Source organism: Montipora capricornis, chromosome 8 (genome assembly GCF_036669925.1).
Source record: "Montipora capricornis isolate CH-2021 chromosome 8, ASM3666992v2, whole genome shotgun sequence".
NCBI classification, from domain to species: domain Eukaryota; kingdom Metazoa; phylum Cnidaria; class Anthozoa; order Scleractinia; family Acroporidae; genus Montipora; species Montipora capricornis.
Genome location: NC_090890.1, coordinates 33,012,702 through 33,033,045, shown reverse-complemented (window position 1 = coordinate 33,033,045; position 20,344 = coordinate 33,012,702). Strand labels below are relative to the sequence as shown.

Genomic DNA, 20,344 nt, shown 5'->3' with positions numbered 1-20,344 from the left:
TTTATCAGCGTAGAGTCTCTTTACCAAGTCTTACTGAATAGCAAATGTAAACAGTCAGAATGCCAAGGAGCAGAATTTTTTTCATACCAGATAAGCGATAACGTTAATTAATTCATTTCATGCAAGGTCTTTGTCACCTTGTCAAAAAGGGCTAAATATTCTGCATGATTTCTATTGAGTTCAATACGCTGGAGGAGGCGTTGTTTGCCAAACGCAAGTTTTATTTGTTCTAAGGAAAGAAAGTATTCAAATGAAGGCATGCCAGTGTTCCACTTCCAACCGATGTCAAGTATTTGTCTAATATAGTACGTACCTTATCATATTTTGATGAAAACTTCCAAACGTTACCTTGCACGTCTCTACATGCATCCATCGTCCACAAACACAAAACTCCTGAAAACCACTGTAATTTTTGATCTCTTCTCAGTCGACTTTCAGTTTGCTGTCTTTAATTTGCGGCTCTTTCTTCCTGTTAGCTTTGCTCATCACCATTCCCTGCTAGTAGAGGTCTCTTTTGACCTCTTTTCAGCCCAGCGAACGCAAAAAGATAATAGACGTCTGTTAGCAGGTAATTATTGCCATTGCCTATGTCTATTCGTTTTCGAATTTAATTTCAATCCGTATTTTTGCGGGCACTCTTTACTTGGTCCAAAACTATCGGAGCCTTTCATCAAGACTGTGTCATCAGCATATCTGATGTTGCGTACGCCTTATCTTTGTTCCACCAATAACTACAACCCATTTCCTCGATACGCACTCATTCTTGTCTCACCCTTATCTATTCCGACAGTCTCACCTTTTACTCCAGTTGCGACCTCTTACGTGCAACAATTAAAGCAACTAAGTCTCTTCAAGGGCACCCAACGAATAAATTAAGCCGAAAGCCTTATATCTTAAGCTACAACTTGAAGTGTTCGAAAATTCTAGGGAATGACATCTTCATTGAAGAAATTGCCAGCTGAACGTGGCCTTCAAAGAACTTCCCAAGGAACCATTTGCTCATCCGAAACTGCTAGGTGACCTTCAGTTTAGTGCCCAAAATTGGAAAAAGATCCCTTCCGAAAACTTCAAGGCCTTATAGGGACTAATTTTCCCTGGTTGCGAAACTTTTAGGTGGTCTTAGAAAAGAATGTTATAGCTGTTTGGCAACGTAGAACCGAGATTTTTAGAACAGGTTTACTCTCCCAAACACATATAATTGGCTATACCCGCTGTTGCGGTGTCCCTGCCACTATATATGTTACAACCCGTACTCGTTCTGGAAGAATGATAAAGAGTGTCATGTGACTTTCGTTGTTGTTCCCGCTCTTGTTATCGAAGGTTTTGTACGTCGTAGCATTTCAATCGTATACATCCCCTTTGTAAATCGATGTGTAGCCGAGTCCAGTGGGTTAAAGTTGTGTTACGCTTCAGTGTCTCGTCGTAAATCCTAACATGGTCCTTCACAGCCGGATTCAAGAAGATATTTCAGCAGTAAATTTGCAAGGTCGTCAGTTGCAACCACGTGGGCGTTAGGATGGCCACCGGTTCCTCGAGCAAAATGGAGGACTTATCTCAACTCACAGTCGATCAAATTCGTGAAATGCTTGGAAAAAAGGGCTTGCTGACTACTGGAAAGAGAAACGTCTTAGTGGAAAGGTTAGTGAACGCTCAGCATGATTCGAAGTCAGATATCATTGTACCAGAATTAAAGGAAGGTTCGCATTTCGCCGAATCTTCGAAGGAACCTCTTCAAGTGAAACGTGAAGTTTAAATTCAGGAGTTAGTTCGATTAGACGTAAAGCCAGAGCCTTGCAAATGGATATGGATGCGTTTATTCAGGATATTTTGTATCTAAGTCAAAATGCAAGCAATAAAATCAAAGTACAGTGGAGAATTGAAAGGCTAACTGAGTACCATGAGAATTATCTTCAACTGAGAAATGAATCAATCGCGCTTGTTGCAGAGGATATGATAGAGGAGGAACTCCGCAGATGGGGAAAAATTCTGAGTGAAGTAGATAAAGCTGTGGATGCTGCTCTACAGTGACAGTTGTGTATCCTCAAATCTGAAATTACCGAGAATTTAGTTGCCAAAGTTTAATGGCGATGTGTTAAAATTTCAAAACTTCTGGGATCAGTTTGAAGCTGCAGTGCATAACAATGTTGATTTACCAAATGTTCAGAAATTTACTTATCTACGCTCGGTGCTAACTGGAAGTGCCTTGAAAGCAATAGACGGATTTGAAGTAACTGGAGCAAATTATGAAGCAGCTGTTGAATGCCTTAAACACAGGTATGGAAGAAAACATATGATCATCTCATTTCTAGTGAAATCTGTCATCAAGATGGATGCTAGCTAAGTCTGTTGTTAATGCATCCTCCCTCAAAGATCTCTATGGTACTTTTATGAACAGAACTAGAGCTTTAGAGGCTCTTGGAGAAAATCTAATGAGCCATGGATGTATTTTGTTACCCCTTTTTTAGACCAAGTTACCACCTCAGTTATTAGAAAAATGGGAGTTGAAATATGCAGACACTCAAGAAGATGAAATAGAACAAGAGATGTCATGATGACAGCGGCATTCAATTTGACCAAGTGGGCAAGTAACTCAGAGCTAGTAATGGATGCTATTGACCCAGCTAAAAGAGCCTCATCGCCATTCGTGGAGTTCAATTCGAGCGACCCCCTTAAAGCACTTGGCGTGTCATGGGACTTGAACTCTGACCACTTTCGATTCCTCGCACCGAGTGGAATCATCTCATCCCATGATCCAATGTCAAAGAGAAGTCTACTTAGTCTGGCATCGAAAATGTTTGACCCACTGGGACTGATATCACCCTTCACTGTTAGAGCCAAAATCCTTTTCCAAGAGTTGTGGTTGAAAGGGTTACACTGGGATGACCCGTTAGATAGTGACATTAAAGCAAAGTGGTTAAGTTGGAAGTCAACTCTTGCCACCTTCATTGGCAAAGCCCTTACCACAAATTTTAGCAACCTGGCATTTACAACTGCTGCTAAAAGTTCCAGCCTTGGACGTGACACCGTCTTAATGGGCGCGACTCTGGACTTCGATATTACCAGCCACGAGGATACATTGCCTTGCTTGTCTCTTATTCGAATGTACACTGCTGCTCCATACGCCTTGAGGGAAGCATCTCCAAAACCATGCACCTCTACCGCAGAGTCCTGCGTAATACCATTTCCGAAGCATCGAGGGAGAGTCACATCTTTTAGCTGCAACAACTCTGTGTGTTGGTTAGATAGTATGGTGGCACTGCATTGGATAAAAGGGCAGAGTTCTTCCTGGAAGCCATTTGTTGCAAATCGTGTAGCTGAGATACAGTCAACATGGGATCCTGAGTGTTGGAGGTATTGTGCAAGTAAGGAGAATCCTGCAGACTTGTTGACGCGTGGGTTAAGCTGTAGTGATAAGATTTCAACTTTGTGGTGGAATGGACCCCAATGGATGTCTTCGTCTTGTGAACCACTCCCCACTTAACCCGAAAACGAAGCTGCTCCTGCCAAAGCTTGCGAGGAAAAAAGAACTACCCATGTGTATACAGCAGCTAGTCGTTGCAGAACCACTGATTGATATGTCACGCTACGGGACATGGTTAAAGTTGATTCGAGTAACTGCTTATGTATTGAGAGCGGTCAAATTGTTTAAGACTAAATCTAGGTCTTGTGAAAGGGAACTGTCGGCGGACGAGGTGAGGCAAGCCGAGATTAAATGTTGTCTGTGGGTGCAGGAAGTGGTCTACAAAGAAGAATTCGAGAAACTGAAAGCGGGAGAGATACTTCCCAGTAACACCCGCCTCCTGAAACTGGACCCTTATTATGACAGAGATGATCAGGTATTAAGAGTTGATGGGAGACTACAGTTTGCTGATCTTCCCGAACAGAGCAAGCCTCAAATAATCTTGCCTCACGGACATCCTGAAGTTGCCAAAATGGTGCAAGATGTACATAAGAACATGTTGCGTGCTGGTGCAGGAACGGTATTATCAACTTTAAGGCAGAAAGTTTGGCTAACTCAAGGAAGACGTGAGGTTAAACGAGTTGGACCTTGTGCCCAGAAAATGGGTCAGTTGCCAGAGGAGAGAATTTCCTGTTCACGACCTTTCGCGCATGTTGGAACTGATTTTGCGGGACCACTGTATGTGAAAGAGGGCTTAAACATTAACTGAAAGCATGCGTGTGTATTTTCACATGCGCATTATCTCGTATGGTTCACCTGGAACTTACACATAGTTTGACGACTGATGAGTTCCTACAAGCTTTTAGTCGCATGACGAGTTGCAGAGGTCTTTGCCATACAGTGTGGTCAGACAATGCACAAACCTTCAAGGCAGCAAGCAGGGAAATTCAAAAATTATACGATGAACCCACTACTGAAAATCAAAGAATGTGGAGTACGCTGGATCAAGATCAAATCAAGTCAGAGTTCTCATCACGAGAGATCAAGTTGAAATTCATCACAGAGCGTTCCCCATGGAGAGGTGGATGGTGGGAACGATTTTGCAGAGCGTTAAAAGAACCACTGCGTAAGGTCCTTGGAAGGGCACTTCTCGGCTTTTCTGAGCTTAACACATTGCTGGTCAGAATCGAAGGTATCATTAACTCGCGGCCGTTGACAGCAGTAAGTGATGATTGCAGACACCTGTTACCTATTACACCTGCTCATCTTGCAATCGGTAGGCCAATTAACCAGTTACCGGAAAAGGAAGAAAGTAGCTTAGAGGAGACCAGTAAGAGGACTGTCGAAAGGCATCTGTACCTGCAGAGACTACTCAATCACTACTGGAAGCGTTGGAAACAAGAGTACCTACATTTCCTATCGGTAAGAAAAAGTGGAATAGAGAGATCCCTTCAATTCTAGCAGGCGACATTGTACTTATCTCTGACGACAATGTGCCGCGCACCAAATGGCCGTTGGCTAAAGTTGAAAGGGTTTATCTAGGTAACGACGGGCTTGTACGGACCGCTACAGTTAGAGTGCATAACAGTTTCTACAACAGACCCGTTCAACGTTTACATAAGTTAGAGATTGAGTCAGCAGCTTCACAAGTAAGCCCCGAAGCAAAGGATCCATTCCATGGTGGGGAGAAGCCGCAAACGAACACTGTTCATGCCGCAAGTGTACCTCTTTCCAAGCCTAAATTGAGCGTTGTCCTCCCCGAAGGAGGACAAGGTGGGGAGAATGTTACAACCCGTACTCGTTCTGGAAGAATGATAAAGAAACCTATGAATAGTTATACTAACCCCACCCTAGTGTGTAGGACTTAGAGTGTCATGTGACTTTCGTTGTTGTTCCCGCTCTTGTTATCGAAGGTTTTGTATGTCGTAACATTTCACTCGTATACATCCCGTTTGTAAATCGATGTGTAGCCGAGTCCAGTGGGTTAAAGTTGTGTTACGCTTCAGTGTCTCGTCGCAAATCCTAACAATATATATATTTTTTGTATTTATCAGGTATGCAGTAGAAAAGTTAATAAATAAATAAATAAACAAATAAATAAATATTTCACCGAAGATTATCGTTGGGTGCCCCTGACTCCTAGCCGAACTTAATACAGTGAATTAAGTACAGAAAGAGCTCGGCGTCTAAATCAATTAAGAACGGCTATTTAATTTGGCACGGCTCAACTGTTCCTATCGCCTGGCTTAGCCGGGAATTTCGGCTCAACAGGCGTCCTTTTTGTAATTAGTCAACCGTCTAAGTAGAATCGAGAAACAACTCCTACCATTTTCTTTAGGGAATTTTCATCTCTCCTTGAGACTATAAGCATTAGTCCTGGATACTTGTTACTGACCGGTGATTATAACTTTCACATGGAACTGCTCGACAACACTCATCGTTACTCATGCGTCCCTGCATGTTTAGGGATTTACTGGAGTCTGTGGGTCAAAAACCATATATCAGTGGCCCTACGCATCGTAGTGGACACACATTAGATTTGTTTATTGATAGACAGAATGACCAAATGTTATCTGATTTCAAGATAGTGTCCAGCATGCAATCTGACCACTATGCAGTGATAAGTTCCATTGCCTTTTTAAGACCAAAACCAACGAGGAAAGCTGTCAAGCAAAGACAGCTCAGGAAGATAAACATGAAAGCTTTTAACAGCGATATTTTGAATTCTTCGCTTCATTCAGAAATACGTGGCACTTCAACTGATGTCAACAGTTTAACTGATAATTATAATCAGGTCTTGCGAGAACTTTTAGATAAACATGCTCCAGAATGTATCCGAACCATTACATTGCGTCCCCGTGCGCCATGGTTTAATGAAAGTCTGCGAGCTATGAAAAAGCAAAGGCGCCAATATGAACGTAGATACCTATCCACCCGCCTGGAGGTTCATCGCTTGATTTATACTGATTTCTGCAGGTCATATACAAAAGAGGTAAACTCTGCTAAATCTGTTTATTATAAATGGCTTATAGCAAACTCAGATGAGAAACAGTTATTTCAAGTGATCGATGGATTATTCAAGGTATTAAAAACCTGTCCCTGTGTTACCAACTCGCACGTCTCTGCACTCTCTCACGGAGGAATTCAACAACTACTTCTTTACCAAGATACAGAAACTCAGGTTTGACTTACAGAATAACAACTTAGCAGCCCGGAACATGTCTGTTACCATCGATCAGCCTCCTTGCCAATTCGCACTAAATGAGTTTGCCACAATGATGACAGAGGCCTCAATTAAGGACACTATTTTACATTCTAAGCCTAAATCCCTTGATCCGATACCAACGCAGGTTGTGATACAATCTGCTGAGGCAGCTGAGGCTCTAACTGGTCCCATCACTGGGCTTATTAATGCATCACTGTCATCTGGTGTGCTTCCTATGCCCTTGAAGAAAGGAGTTATCAGACCATCCATAAGAAAGCAAACAGCTGACCATGAATTATTTTCTAGCTACCGTCCGATTACTAACATTCCATTTCTGTCGAAAACATTGGAACATGTAGTGGCCACTCAAACAATAAACTATCTTATCGGCAACCATTTGATGGCCAAGTTGCAGTCGGCGTATAGGCGCTTTCATAGTACTGAGACCGCGCTATTACGCGTGTTGAATGACATCCTAAGTGCTAAACAGGAGGTGGTTTTGGTTATGCTAGATATGTCGGCCGCTTTCGACACTATCGACCATGAACTTCTGCTCCAAAGGCTACAACATCGATATGGTATATGCGGAACAGTTTTGAATTGGTTCAGATCGTATCTTTCAAACAGAACCCAATCGGTTAGAATTCAGGAAGTTGATTCGTCTGATAAAATTCTGCTATATGGAGTCCCGCAAGGATCGGTACTAGGCCCTCTTCTCTTCTCATTGTTCTTTGCGCTTTTGGAAGATGTGATTCTCGCACACGGACTAGATGCAATGATGTATGCCGACGACACACAACTTTATATTGCTATTGGTTCATCTGATCAGCGCCCTATTGTCTTAACCAAGCTGGAGTTGTGCAATAATGACATAATGATCTGGTGCACTAGTAACGGCCTCGCGTGTAACCCGGATAAAACTGCTGGAAAATCATTCTCAGTTGTTATGTGGCCGTGATTTTGCAAATGAAAGACTCTTGCTCTGCCAATTTGACGTTTAAAGCTCATAATTTAGAGGGTCGTGAAGGGGTAAAATGGGAGCTGGGATTTGCCTTTTTTAGAGGCTGGGAAATGGGATTTTGTGCACTGGGACTGGGATTCATGAAACAAAAACAATAGAAAAATGGGAATGGGATTTCAATTTGAGCAACACAGGCTGGGATTGTGGGGACTTGAGCTGGGATTTGAAAAAGACATATTGCTGGGAAATGGGATTAGGACCCCCCCCCCCCCCCCCCCCTTCCTTCACGACCCTCAATTAACAAAATTAAACAAAATTACCTAAAATAGCGTGACCTAGCCCCTTTAAGTTCAGTTCATGAAAAGTACGGGGTCTGAATGGGGCCTTATAGAAATGTTCATACGAAGAAAGCCGGAGCCAACAAAATTGGCAATATCAACAGCTGCAGCTGTTCAATTGGCTTCATGCTTGTTGGAGATCCACCACAAAAATTCTGCCATTTAACATCTACAGCAAACATTAATTTTACATAGAGCTGTTTCGAGAAAGGTTGTCCAAAAGAAGCATAGAAGCGTACGCGACAATGCCGAAAGGCATTACGGTTAACTGTCAGTTTGAGTCAACGAAAAAATGCATGACGGCAGTGCTATCGAAAACGTCACTTAGAAATACATGCTCATGCTGGGTTACTGACATTGAGATATAAGTGAGTTTCAAAATTCAGTCAAATGTTCCAGGACATGAATTATAGTTACAAAGGGTTAGGATTCACAGAGAAAGTAAGATCTGAAGACTTTAACCTTACTTATATTTTATGTCATGTTTCGCAGGGAAAGTTTAAGAAATGTACCAAAAATCGTGGCGCACGTGTAGAACCATCGATTTTGCTGAACCCTCTTGTTTATGGACGTGTTTTGGTAGCGTGATAGCGGGAGAGGGCTTCAACGTAAGTCTGCGCGTACTGCCACTTTTTCAACGCTATATCCTAAGAACCCTTTTATCCAAATAGCTCGCCATCGTAGGTCTTCACTGTACGGTCGTGGCATCTTCGATTCTGGACGTTCACTGCACACTGAATACATGTCATCTCAAACAGTCCTTCTCAGGACTACACTCACCCGGACGATCGTACTTTACTTAATTGTACTGAATACTGTTTCATACTATCTTTCGGCATTGTCACGAACGCTCTTACGCTTCTTTTGGACAACCTCTCACGAAACAGCTGTACCTGTTAATATGAGAACAAACAGGGAAACGTAACGTGCTAATGTTGAGATAAAAGCAATGTTATCACAGTCCAAAGAATAGACCGGGTCGTGATTAAAATATATTAAGGAACTTACGAATCGACGACGTTTGCACTACGGCGACGTTGGATTCCTTGACATGTTTACTGCGCATGCCTATATGGGAATGTAAAAGTCGACGACGTTGTTAAGGGCGATATGATGGCGAAGTATTCAAATTAAAAGGACGTGAGGTTAGTTGTCAAAGTTTCTGTCGATCAATGTTTCAGATGTTTTTGACAGATAATCAAGCTTTAACCCTTATCGTGTTTGAATAAACGTATTATTATTATTATTATTCAGTTCATGATGAAGCATTTTTTCCCCAAAGGCACTGGAGGGTTCTCTGTCCTCGTTTTGTATGATTGATAGAACCTTCCGCAGAATATGTGCAGTTCCCAGGGATGTTGTCTTTTGAATTTCCTTGAGGTTGATTTTCCCCCAGTAAGGTTTCAATGATGAGCTTCTCTGAATCTTTGTTTAATAACTCACACTGCACCTACAATAGCTACGACTGTAGGGATTATCTCTATCTTCATCTGCCACGTTCTTGCGATTTCTGTTTCCAGATCATGCATCTGTTATAGATGACTTTTCCGAAACCTTATTAGTAGAAATATTTTTGTCTGATGGAGGCCACATCAATGAAACTGCATTTTTTATCTCGCATGTTCTTAACAACAATGTCAGGACGATTAGCAGCTATTTCTTTGTCTGTATGAACAGGCATATCATGCTGGATGGTGACATCACCTTTTTCCTCTACCGTTCTTGGGACGTGTCCGTACCATTTGCCTGCTGAATGTATTTCGTACTGTTTATATACAAATCTTCAAGTGTTCGTAGGCTGCCACGTTGTTATGACGATGCATATATTCTGTTTTTGCCAGCTCTGGGCTGCCCGAAAATAAATGGTCAATATAGTAGTTTCTTGTGATTTGTGGTAGATGGAGCACTGCGGGTCTGTTCCATCTTTGGTGATGTGATGGTAATATGCTCTGGTCGAAAAAGTTTGGTCTTGTGAGGAAATAATAAATCCAGTAAAGCTATGATCCCCGCAGTTATGAACGCAATCATGTTAGCAATTGCTAGAGAAGTCTGAAAAATTCAGGGCTTCAACAGGTTGAACTCGTGACCTCGCGATACAGGTGCGAATGAACTATGAAGGTTGTTAGGAATGACCAGCTCTCAACATCAGTGGTCTTCATATCTCAGTTGGTTAGCACCAGTATCGCGAGGTCACGGGTTCAAACCCCGTCGAGGCCCTGAATTTTTCAGGCCTCTTTTCGCAATTGCTAAAATTGCGTTCATAACTGCAAGGATCATAGCTTCACTTTATTTCCTATCCACAGTTCAATATATGATTCATTTCATACACCATTTCATCGTTAATGATAAATCCCTCAGTTTCATTCCCAAGACCTGCTCCCGTCTGATCATGGAGCTCAGTCGGTAGAGCAGCGGTGATCTCACCCAAAGGTCGTGGCTTCAATTCCCACCCAGGCCAGAGTTTTTCTCTGTCCTTGTGTGGGCCCAATTCCATTAGTAGGGCTGACGCACACATGGTTCATATGGGTAAAAAAAGCACTTCACATTACCCTACAATAGTTAATTATGTTGAAAAACATAACCCTTCCTTGTAAGGATATTTGTATCTCAGTGTCTCAAACTGTAGAATTTCTTGATGACTTCGCAGTTTTATGTGATGATCCATTTCTGGCAGTTGGTTAGGAGTTTCTTGGTTTCATTCTTGTGGGCTAGGCCAGAAAGGTCTTTCTCTAGGGTGCTGTTGAAATCTTCCAGGAAGTTAAACACTATATTGATTTGCATGATCTCGTAGTCAGGGCTAGGGTAAAGCTTGCGTACCCCATCACCACAGCAAAGTAACACAGAAAGCCGCGAAAATCTCAAAGAAATATTTCTTTTTTAACTACCTTTTTTCCTTTATTTTATGGCCGTTTTATACTAGAGGACGTCTAAGTCGTCTCAGACGTCTTAGACGACTAGTATAAACTGACAGGAAATAAGGTGGACGCATTAAACGTCAGACGAATTAAACGCCTCAAGTTAAGTGCGTCGAAACGACGCACTTAACAGACGTCTTAGTCGTCTCAGACGTCTAAGCCGTCTAGTATAAAGACGAGATGCACTCAATTGGGACGCACTTAGCAATGAAGGGCACGCGGTTTATCCCAGTTTCTTTTGAAGAAAATCATGAATTTGATTTCTAGCCGTCGAAGTTAAATGCTTCCCGTATTTATAATAGTCGCACTTGCAGCCAGACGTTTAGTGCGACTGGTCGTCTTAGACGTCCTCTAGTTTAAACACAGCCAATTTGTTCGTGTATTCATGAATCATGTCACCAGGGTTCCACTAATGGTAGCTTCCCCATCTCCCTCGTATGTCAAGTGTAAAATCACTTGAACTTTGCTCTAACTCAAGGGCAAACCCTGGAAACGTCAGAGGGTTATGTGAAGTGCTACTGAGTTTTCTACCCATATGAACCATGCGAGCGTTAGCCCTGCTAATGGAAATGGGCCCACACAAGGACAGAGAAAAACTCTGACCAGTTTGGGAATTGAACCCACGACCTTCCGGTTAGATCACCGCTGCTCCATCGATTGAGCTACAAGGTCAGGCGAGAGCAGGTTGTGGGAAAAGAAACGTAACGCTTTCTTGTACCTCTACACATTCATTGCCGTGACATTGACATCTTAAATTCCCACGACCTGCTCCCGTCTGACCATGGAGCTCAGTCTGTGGAGCAGCGGTGATCAAACCCGACGGTCGTGGGTTCAATTCCCACCCTGGTCAGAGTTTTTCTCTGTCCTTGTGTGGGCCCGTTTCCATTAGTAGAGCTAACGCTCACATGGTTCATATGGGTAGAAAACTAGCACTTCACATTTGCCTCTAAGTCTGTTGAAATATAAGTGCTACCCGGCCATCAAAAACGTAACCCTTCCTTGTACTGTACTAACATAAATGCACCAATCAGGGACTCTTTTCATTGTCGTTCACGAAAACCAATGAGAAAACATTTTTGTTTCACCATAAGCTGCTCTCTATAACGCGTGGTGCCAAGTACCGTCCGGCTCAAGGCCAGAGAAAGGAAAATGAAAGCAGAGTAAGCTCAATTCTTCAATTGAAACGGTAGGGGTATGAAATGAATGTTTTTGAGAATTTTCAATGGTTGCTCACGGTGTCATTGCAGAATTTCTTTGAGGTTGCGTACAAATGTAAGTGAGGGATTTGGGTAATGCCATGTCTTCTCGGGAGTCCTTGGCTTGCTTTTAGCTAACTTCAAAGAAATATATGTAGGGATGTCACTGTTAAAAGCTCCTATTATAGGAGCTTTTATAATAGGAGCTTTTAACTGTGATATCCATACATATTTCTTTGAAGTTAGCTGCTCAGACTCGTTCTTCAGAGAACGCCGCGGAAGCCATGGTATATAGTTACACCAAAGGATAATTTTTGTTCAATTTTCAATGAATGTTTCTGTGGTTTAAGCGATTACGATTTGTTTGTTTCGGTCATTACGAACCGTATCTCTGTTTATATTCGAGTTTCCATGCATTCCCTTGTCTTTAGAAAGAGTTTTACCATGCCATATTGAAATGAATCAACTACTTAAAAATAATTCGCGTTTTGGCACTAAAGCGTGCACTGAAGATAATCGCCATAACTTCCAGACAGTAATGTACCTAAAACAAACTTTTAGAGTAACTGCTGAATACCCTTATTTGTAACAAACAAATCGTAATCGCTTTAAGCACTAAAGCATTCAAAATCAAGCAATAACCGTAATTTTTGCCAACCTTTGGTATGTTGAAATCAGTTCCACTGGGGACTCCAGTTATTTAGCTAAATGGTTTTCCAACGCTCCCTCATTGGTCCTTTTCAGATGAAAGAATGTCCCCACCCTCTAATTACTGAAATATAATTTTTTCACAAAGTACCCCCCACTGACAAGTAGAACCATAAACCATCCGGATTCAGGCAGATTGAAATCTAAATGTCTAACTCCCAAGAGGTTGTTAAAATGTGCATTTTAAATGTCATTAAGTATAAGTCAGTTGAATTAAATGCGGCACAAAGCTTTTGTGAGACTTTTTTTAGCCAGTCAGAAAGAAAAATTCAAGAATTCATATGCCTGAGAGCCTATCAAAACATTGATAAAGTGTCATGTGCATGAACTTAAAATCCTATAAAACACTCCTCAATAGAGTTCTTTTTATAAAGAATTGTAATGAGGCCCAGCTTGTTTTTATTGTATCCTAGTATCTTCCCTCTCACATTTTGAATCTTTGCTTGGACTCCCAAGAGACACACTTTTTGTGGAATCGTTCATAAAACTCACATCAATTGTTTTATCAGGTCTAAGGGATAATTGAAGAGTACTTAATGAACGCTAACAGGAAAATAAACAAAAAAATCCCATTCATATTTCCTAATCTTCTTTCTTACCAGGAAAAAAATAGAGAAACAAAATATTCATACTTTTCAGATGATTAAATTGATGTCCCCAGGCACACGAAAATGGGATAAATGACATAGCATTTTTACCGGAAGTTCAAGCCATTGACCCCAGAGCTGCATCACTGAAATTGTATACTGTTATTATAGGCATGTCGCCCCAAAATGCAGAGAAAAGCCATTGCCTCTTTTTACACTCGGCCAGATATGAATGGTTGTTGCCAAAAATTGCCACTTTTGGGCATCATATGACTGGGCTGATACCTAAGCTGGTGCTTTTTGACAAACTGCTTGTTTGCAGTATAATTTGATACTTCTGCTACAGCTTGACCTGACATTTAAAGGCATTGGCAAACATTTGAAACACAAATTAACTTTGTGCTACTCAAGGGGTAAAAGGGTGTTGACAAGTATAGAGTTGTATTAAACTCCCATTTTTTCTATGTATTGAGATGATTGCTTTGCATCTGTGGTTTGTTTAGAAGCTTGCCTGATTTAACACTGATTATCTTACAATTAATTAAAATTATCTTGGAAACAAATATCAAATGTTCATGTCACTCTAAGGAAGTGCAATATTATTATTTCAAATGTCAAGGGTGCAGGCGCAAAGTGATCAACAATTCCATTGGAAATAATATTAGATTTCATCTCTTTTAAAGCAAAAATCTCTGTTGATCATTGTGATTGTTTGTGGTTTGTCTCATTAACATTTTGAACATTTGAATTTCCATGGTGAAAGCTACATGTACAGGATATGCTCATCTAAATTTCAAAATTTAAAACAAGTGTTTAAAATTAGATGATCTCTGCAATTCTCAAGCTTTTTGGTTTGGGTATTCAGCAAAATATTATCCTTAATTAAAAACTCAAGTACTAACAAGCCCTTTGTTTGTAGAATTTCAAATGAAAGATTACCTGTTATATCGCACTCATTTTTCAGAGATGGGTAATCATGCAATGAATTCAATTTGAATATTCAATCGTGATTCTTGGCTGATAATAAGTTTATGTAAATGATGCATTAAAATACATATACGGGTCATTCCACAGTATTTTGTATGTTGCAGAGACGACATTTTAGAATCATTTTAGCCTCCAACTTTGCAGTTATTTATTATAACCAAATTGTTTTTATGTCATGTTGAAGTTCACTATAAAATTGATGCATTACACTGTTTTGATTCAGTCTGAAAAAAATCTGAGATTGACAGCAACAAAGACAATGCTGTTGTAGAGAGGACATCAGAAAATTTCCATTTTTCAGCACACAATATTTATGTTCAAATCCCTCTGAATTGACTGGTCATTCTGGAATCTTAGTCATCTTGTTTACTGCCCTAGTGTATGTTGTTAAAGTATGAGGATTAAAATGAGGAAACACATGACTCTTTATTGGTAGAAATTTTAAAATGTTCAAAGAGGGTCTGTTGTGGAAAGGACATTGCGGAGAGGACAATTTTTTCCATATCCACGAAAAGGCTAAGAACAAAAAATTAAAGTGGTCTTTAATTTTCACAATCTTGATGGAAGGCTTTAAAATAGGCCATTTCAAGATTTGCTCATTAAAAAAGTGAAATCAACTACCATCAAACTCAACACTCAATGTCTTGAGACTTTTATAATATCCGTACACAAAATGTGCATGTATAGTAACATGGCCTCTTGGGCAACAAGCTGAGAACTGTAGACTGGCTTTTTAAACAAGAGTTTCATTGACAACCAAAATGTCAAAATGCACTTGTAAGTACTGTAAACAAATGCTATTATGTATAATAACATGGTCTCTTGGGTAACAAGCTGAAAACTATAGACTGACTTTTCAAACACAAGTTTCCTTGACAGCCAAAATGTCAAATACACAAGTACTGTAAACAAAGCAGCAACCAAACTTTAGGTACAAAATTTAGAAAACATTTACTCAAGAACTGCTGTTGGTTGTGTCTTGGCAAGAACTTCAAAACATTTGCTTTTTAGCTGTCAAAAATACTTTTTCAACTTCCTGATGCTCTGTAATTACAAAAGGCCTATTTCCCTCCAGATGCACTGGCCCATAAAAAATACAAGGAACATGTACTTCATGAATGTCATCTCTTCTGGGCCAATCATGTTTCTTACGACCGGCACTGTGCAAAAACTTGAACTTGATGAAGCCATTTGATTTGGCTTCTAGAACTCTACCAAAGTAATAATTGTTGATGTAGTCAATGGCATAATACTCGTCGGGTTTGATTGGCTCAGCTTCTTCTCATGAAGCTCAAGGATCATGCTTTTCCTGAAATCAGGAATATCAAACTGCTTTATCATCAATCCTTTGCTAACCAGGCATCTTGCATACTGAGAAACAAAAACACCGCAATCATAGCCATTCCCAATTTTGACCTTCTTGCACAATTTTTGGGCAGTTCTTCTGGATTTGTGACCACTGTGTTGTTTTGAAGGATCGACCGCCACACTGCCCTTTGAACTTCTCCTACTCCATCGACTGGACCTTTGCCACGAGCAGTTTCAAAGAAACTCCAGGTGGCTTTGCAATTGAAGTCTTCCTCATGGTAGAGTAAACTTGAAAGGTTGTATCGATTCTTGAATTGTGATCCTGCTCCATCACTCTAGTAATGCACCACCCTAACAGGAGTTACTTCTTTCACTCGGTGTACTGCCTTACCAAGTCTTTGAGGGCTTATAAACAGACTTGTAGAGGCAACAAACTTATTCTGGCTACCTGACTTTTTTGCGTTCTCACTTTTTTTACGTTTTCTCTCCTTTTTCTTCCTTAACTGATCCTTTTCTTTTAACTTTTCTCTCTCCTCCACAAACAACTTGGCCATTTTTTTATGATACTGCTTCTTCTTTTGTTCTCTATCCTTTTTTCAGTAAACCTCTAGCTTTTCTGGATCTTTTTTCAACTCTTTTCTAAATTTATACTTCTTTTAGTATTTGGACTCATTGCTGAAAACTTGAAAGTGCTTTCATCTGTGATAAACAGGTCAAGTTCCTGAAGCTCATGGCAATGGGGATTTCTCAGAATACAGTTCCACCTCACTACACATGCTTAGTTGCAAAACATCTTGTAGGAGCATTTTATGAACAGAGAATGAATAAACCACTTTGATAGGGCTTTAATGAGCAATAGTAAAACTTATCACAGCAGTGAGACTTTTTGAAGCATAAAAAAAGAATTGAATTTCATCAACAGATTAAACTTTGAGAATATCATGTCCTCTCCACAACAGAATTGTCTTCTCAGCAACAAAAAACAACTTGGTACATTTAAACATATATTTAATAGTTTGTCATAATTTTGATACAATTTAATTTACCCCTTGCCATAAATCAGAAGTTCACAAATCTGCAGAGAGGACATTTGTCAGACAAACTGCAGCTTACAAAGGATTATGGGGTAAAAGTCAGGCTGAAATTGCCAGTGCAGAATATCTTCAAGAACTTTTGCTGGTGTTCTGAGCTGTTTTTTAACCTGGCACAATGGCATGTACAAATCCCTTGCCCAGTAACTACTAGGCTTTATTAAGGGTTTCTTTTACACAGAGTAAAATCTGTTAGTCTCACTCTCAGGAAAGAATGGGTTATGACATGGAAGAAAATCCCTTAAATTATTAAGAAAGAAACTGAGGTCTTACAAACCAGGCCTCCCTGTGGTCTGATGTACTTTTAACAGAAAACAGCAGAACAACAAGATCTAGGAAACTGACCTTGTTAAGCAATGGATAAAAATTAGTAATTATTAATGACTGGGTGAAGGTGACGATTACTGACCATAATTTTCATCCTCAGGTCATTGGTTTAAAGTTTACCTTAGTTAGCAACCCCAATGTTTCCTTTGACAAGGAACCTTGTGTCACTCTCTCCCCACCCATGGACGGAAGGGCAACCTTTCAATGGACATCCTTCCTGTCCAGGAGGGGGGAGGGGATAGTTTGGTACTATACCTCTGTGGCTTGAGAGCTACATGTACAGTACTTATAAATAACTTCTTAGCATGACGCAGTACTCAGTGACCATTTTTGTGTCTACATTGCTCAGCAACATATCGCTACATATGTTACTGAAAGATGGCTGGCTGGTTGACTGTCTTGGCATTGTGTGGGACACAATTTATGATGTCAGAGTAAGTTGTGACTGAGTCAGAGATTACTTGTCGAGAAAATATTTTAAGATGTACTGGAAAAGTGTCTTCCTTTGATTTCTTGCCACTTTTGTCGAGGTGAGTACACATGCTTTGGTTAAAAATTTTCACTGAAACTTTGTTGATAAGTGTTTCTTTATAATTTGAAGGCTGTCGCTTGTTAAATACCGTTAATGTGACCTTTCTTGTGTACCATTGACAGATGTGTGATGCAATGGATATGTTATAGATGGTGTTTTAATGCCCTTCATATTTTTTTCTCTTTTAGGACCAGTCTCATCGTAAAGATTTCTGAGTTCACTTCTGTTAGTTTTGATTGCACAGGGACTGATGTGTTCACTCTTAATAATTGTTTTAGAAATAAATTAAAATAACTTATGTAAATATAATTATATATAATGCATTAACTTGTTGTCTTTGTCGTCCATTTCACCATGTTTAAAATGTTAAAATGCGTACAATTTGCTGCCTCCTCGTGAAAAATCCCTAGTCACTAATCTGGTGAATACTACATTGGGGGCCTGCTGCACCTCAGGGGAGGAGAAGAGAAAGGAAACACGGGGGTAGTTTAATACAATGAATATGACATTGAACATGGTGTTTTGATTTCTTAATTTGTTCATTTAGCATTTCAACATTGTGGGTGACACATGTATAAAACAGACTGTGCACCTACTTTAAATTGTACAAAGATAAGAAAGGTCATGTGGATTACTTCTTGTATAATCTAAGTATTGTTGTGACTACTTAACATAACTTATTACCCAGGCACTTTGCCCTGCTTCTTGGTGGCTGATGGAAGAGTTAGGGTATAAGGTTCCTTGCCTCTGCGTATGCAACATAGACTCGTGTGCACAACTGCGTGCCTACTTTATTATTTTATACATGTGCTGTGTCTTTACATGTGTTTAATATTTGATTTTTTCTTAAATAGTTTTTGCAGACATTAGTGAATTGTGTGGTTAAAATGCAAGTTATGAGATTTGAACAGTACTGGTTTTGCCAATAAACTTGATGACCTGGACACCTACTTGTACTGTTGAGCTGACTATTACACACAATACCATATATTCTGAAGGTGAGTGTTTTTTTGGCACTGATTGTTGTCAAAGAGAGGCTTTAATTACAGTGATACTCGGATGCCAGAAGACACTGTATGCACACTTGTCTACTGACAACCTCACAATGACCATTGTTCTTATAAATGTCTGCACTTGGTAACTTACATAATTTATGATATTGGCCAAAAATGTACAAATAACTCGAGGAGAATCAGAGCACTTTATCGATTAGCAAGATAATTATGTGCCAGGGAGATTGTTCATTAATTATTATTTTTTATCTGCAAGGTGTGGATGCAATGCATCATTCTCTGGAAAGTTGTGCTCGTTAACCCATTGCCCCTCTGGCACTTTAGGACACCCCGAGTTGACAAGTAAAATCGTCTGGCATCTCTTTCCCAGGAGGCAATGTTTTAATACACTAATAATTATGTAGATTTAGCCAAGCCTAAAAGCGGAGCTCCTGTGTTATTTTGATCCAATCAGAAACCAGTACCTGGTCAACGGTGAACTTAAGAAAAAAAAAGAAAGCAGATGACCTCGATCTGCAAGGTGTGGATGCAATGCATCATTCTCTGGAGTGTTGTGCTCATTAACCCATTGACCCCTCTGGCACTTTAGGACACCCCGAGTTGACATGTAAAATCGTCTGGCATCTCTTTCCCAGGAGGCAATGTTTTAATACACTAATAATTATGTAGATTTAGCCAAGCCTAAAAGCGGAGCTCCTGTGTTATTTTGATCCAATTAGAAACCAGTACCTGGTCAACGGTGAACTTAAGAAAAAAAAAAGAAAGCAGATGACCTCGATCTGCAAGGTGTGGATGCAATGCATCATTCTCTGGAGTGTTGTGCTCATTAACCCATTGACCCCTCTGGCACTTTATGACACCCCGAGTTGACAAGTAAAATCGTCTGGCATCTCTTTCCCAGGAGGCAATGTTTTAATACACTAATAATTATGTAGATTTAGCGAAGTCTAAAAGCGGAGCTCCTGTGTTATTTTGATCCAATTAGAAACCAGTACCTGGTCAACGGTGAACTTAAGAAAAAAAAAAGAAAGCAGATGACCTCGATCTGCAAGGTGTGGATGCAATGCATCATTCTCTGGAGTGTTGTGCTCATTAACCCATTGACCCCTCTGGCACTTTAGGACACCCCGAGTTGACATGTAAAATCGTCTGGCATCTCTTTCCCAGGAGGCAATGTTTTAATACACTAATAATTATGTAGGTTTAGCCAAGCCTAAAAGTGGAGCTCCCGTGTTATTTCAATCCTATAAAAAACCGGTACCTGGTCAGCAGTCAACTTACAAAAAAAAACAGCTGACCTTGATCAACTTTAAACTGGAGCCTGCAATATGGTCAAAATGATACTGGTCAGCCAATACCTTGTTTTGACGGGTGTCAATTAACCATAACGTGGATGTCCAATATCAAAGATCTTCCCGCCTAAACAACGCAGGTTTCAGCACAGAGAGGTGGATGTATGGACAGTCGTACAGTTACCCAAACCAAATTTGCTCTCACAGAATAGTTACCATAATAATAATTGTTTTCTTAAAATATGACTGGTCATGTAATTTTTTTATCTTCTTGAGCATTGTTCAATGATAGTGACCAGTTCATGTTAGTAATTAAGATGTCAGTAAGTGGAATTAGCCTGAAAGCTAAGTAAGACACAATTTTTAAGGTGTTTCCGTGGTTTTTCATTGTGCAACCCTACTTTGCATAATTTCTTGCGTAATTGGCGCTCGCATTAGCTCTCGCATATTGATAAAATGGCGGATTTTCAGTGACGCCAAGCTT

General features: G+C 40.2%; 4 protein-coding genes across 4 annotated transcripts in view; all 4 read left to right on the top strand.

Moving 5' to 3' along the window:
- Nucleotides 1-2,551: 2,551 nt before the first annotated feature.
- On the top strand, nt 2,552-3,481 carry LOC138013950 (uncharacterized). Its single transcript, XM_068860983.1, has one exon. It carries the CDS (start codon nt 2,552-2,554, stop codon nt 3,479-3,481), a length of 930 nt encoding a protein of 309 aa, XP_068717084.1.
- A 52-nt stretch (nt 3,482-3,533) lies between these two features.
- LOC138013949 (uncharacterized) lies at nt 3,534-4,169 on the top strand. The gene has a single exon (XM_068860982.1). It carries the CDS (start codon nt 3,534-3,536, stop codon nt 4,167-4,169), a length of 636 nt encoding a protein of 211 aa, XP_068717083.1.
- A 101-nt stretch (nt 4,170-4,270) lies between these two features.
- LOC138013948 (uncharacterized) lies at nt 4,271-4,861 on the top strand. Its single transcript, XM_068860980.1, has one exon. It carries the CDS (start codon nt 4,271-4,273, stop codon nt 4,859-4,861), a length of 591 nt encoding a protein of 196 aa, XP_068717081.1.
- Nucleotides 4,862-11,939: 7,078 nt separating this feature from the next.
- The window catches only part of LOC138059834 (probable methyltransferase-like protein 15 homolog), a 182,579-nt gene continuing 174,174 nt past the window's right edge, over nt 11,940-20,344 (top strand). The window contains exon 1 of the mRNA XM_068905470.1: nt 11,940-12,005. The gene's annotated coding sequence lies outside the window, so the exon portion shown is untranslated. The remainder of the gene's footprint in view (nt 12,006-20,344) is intronic.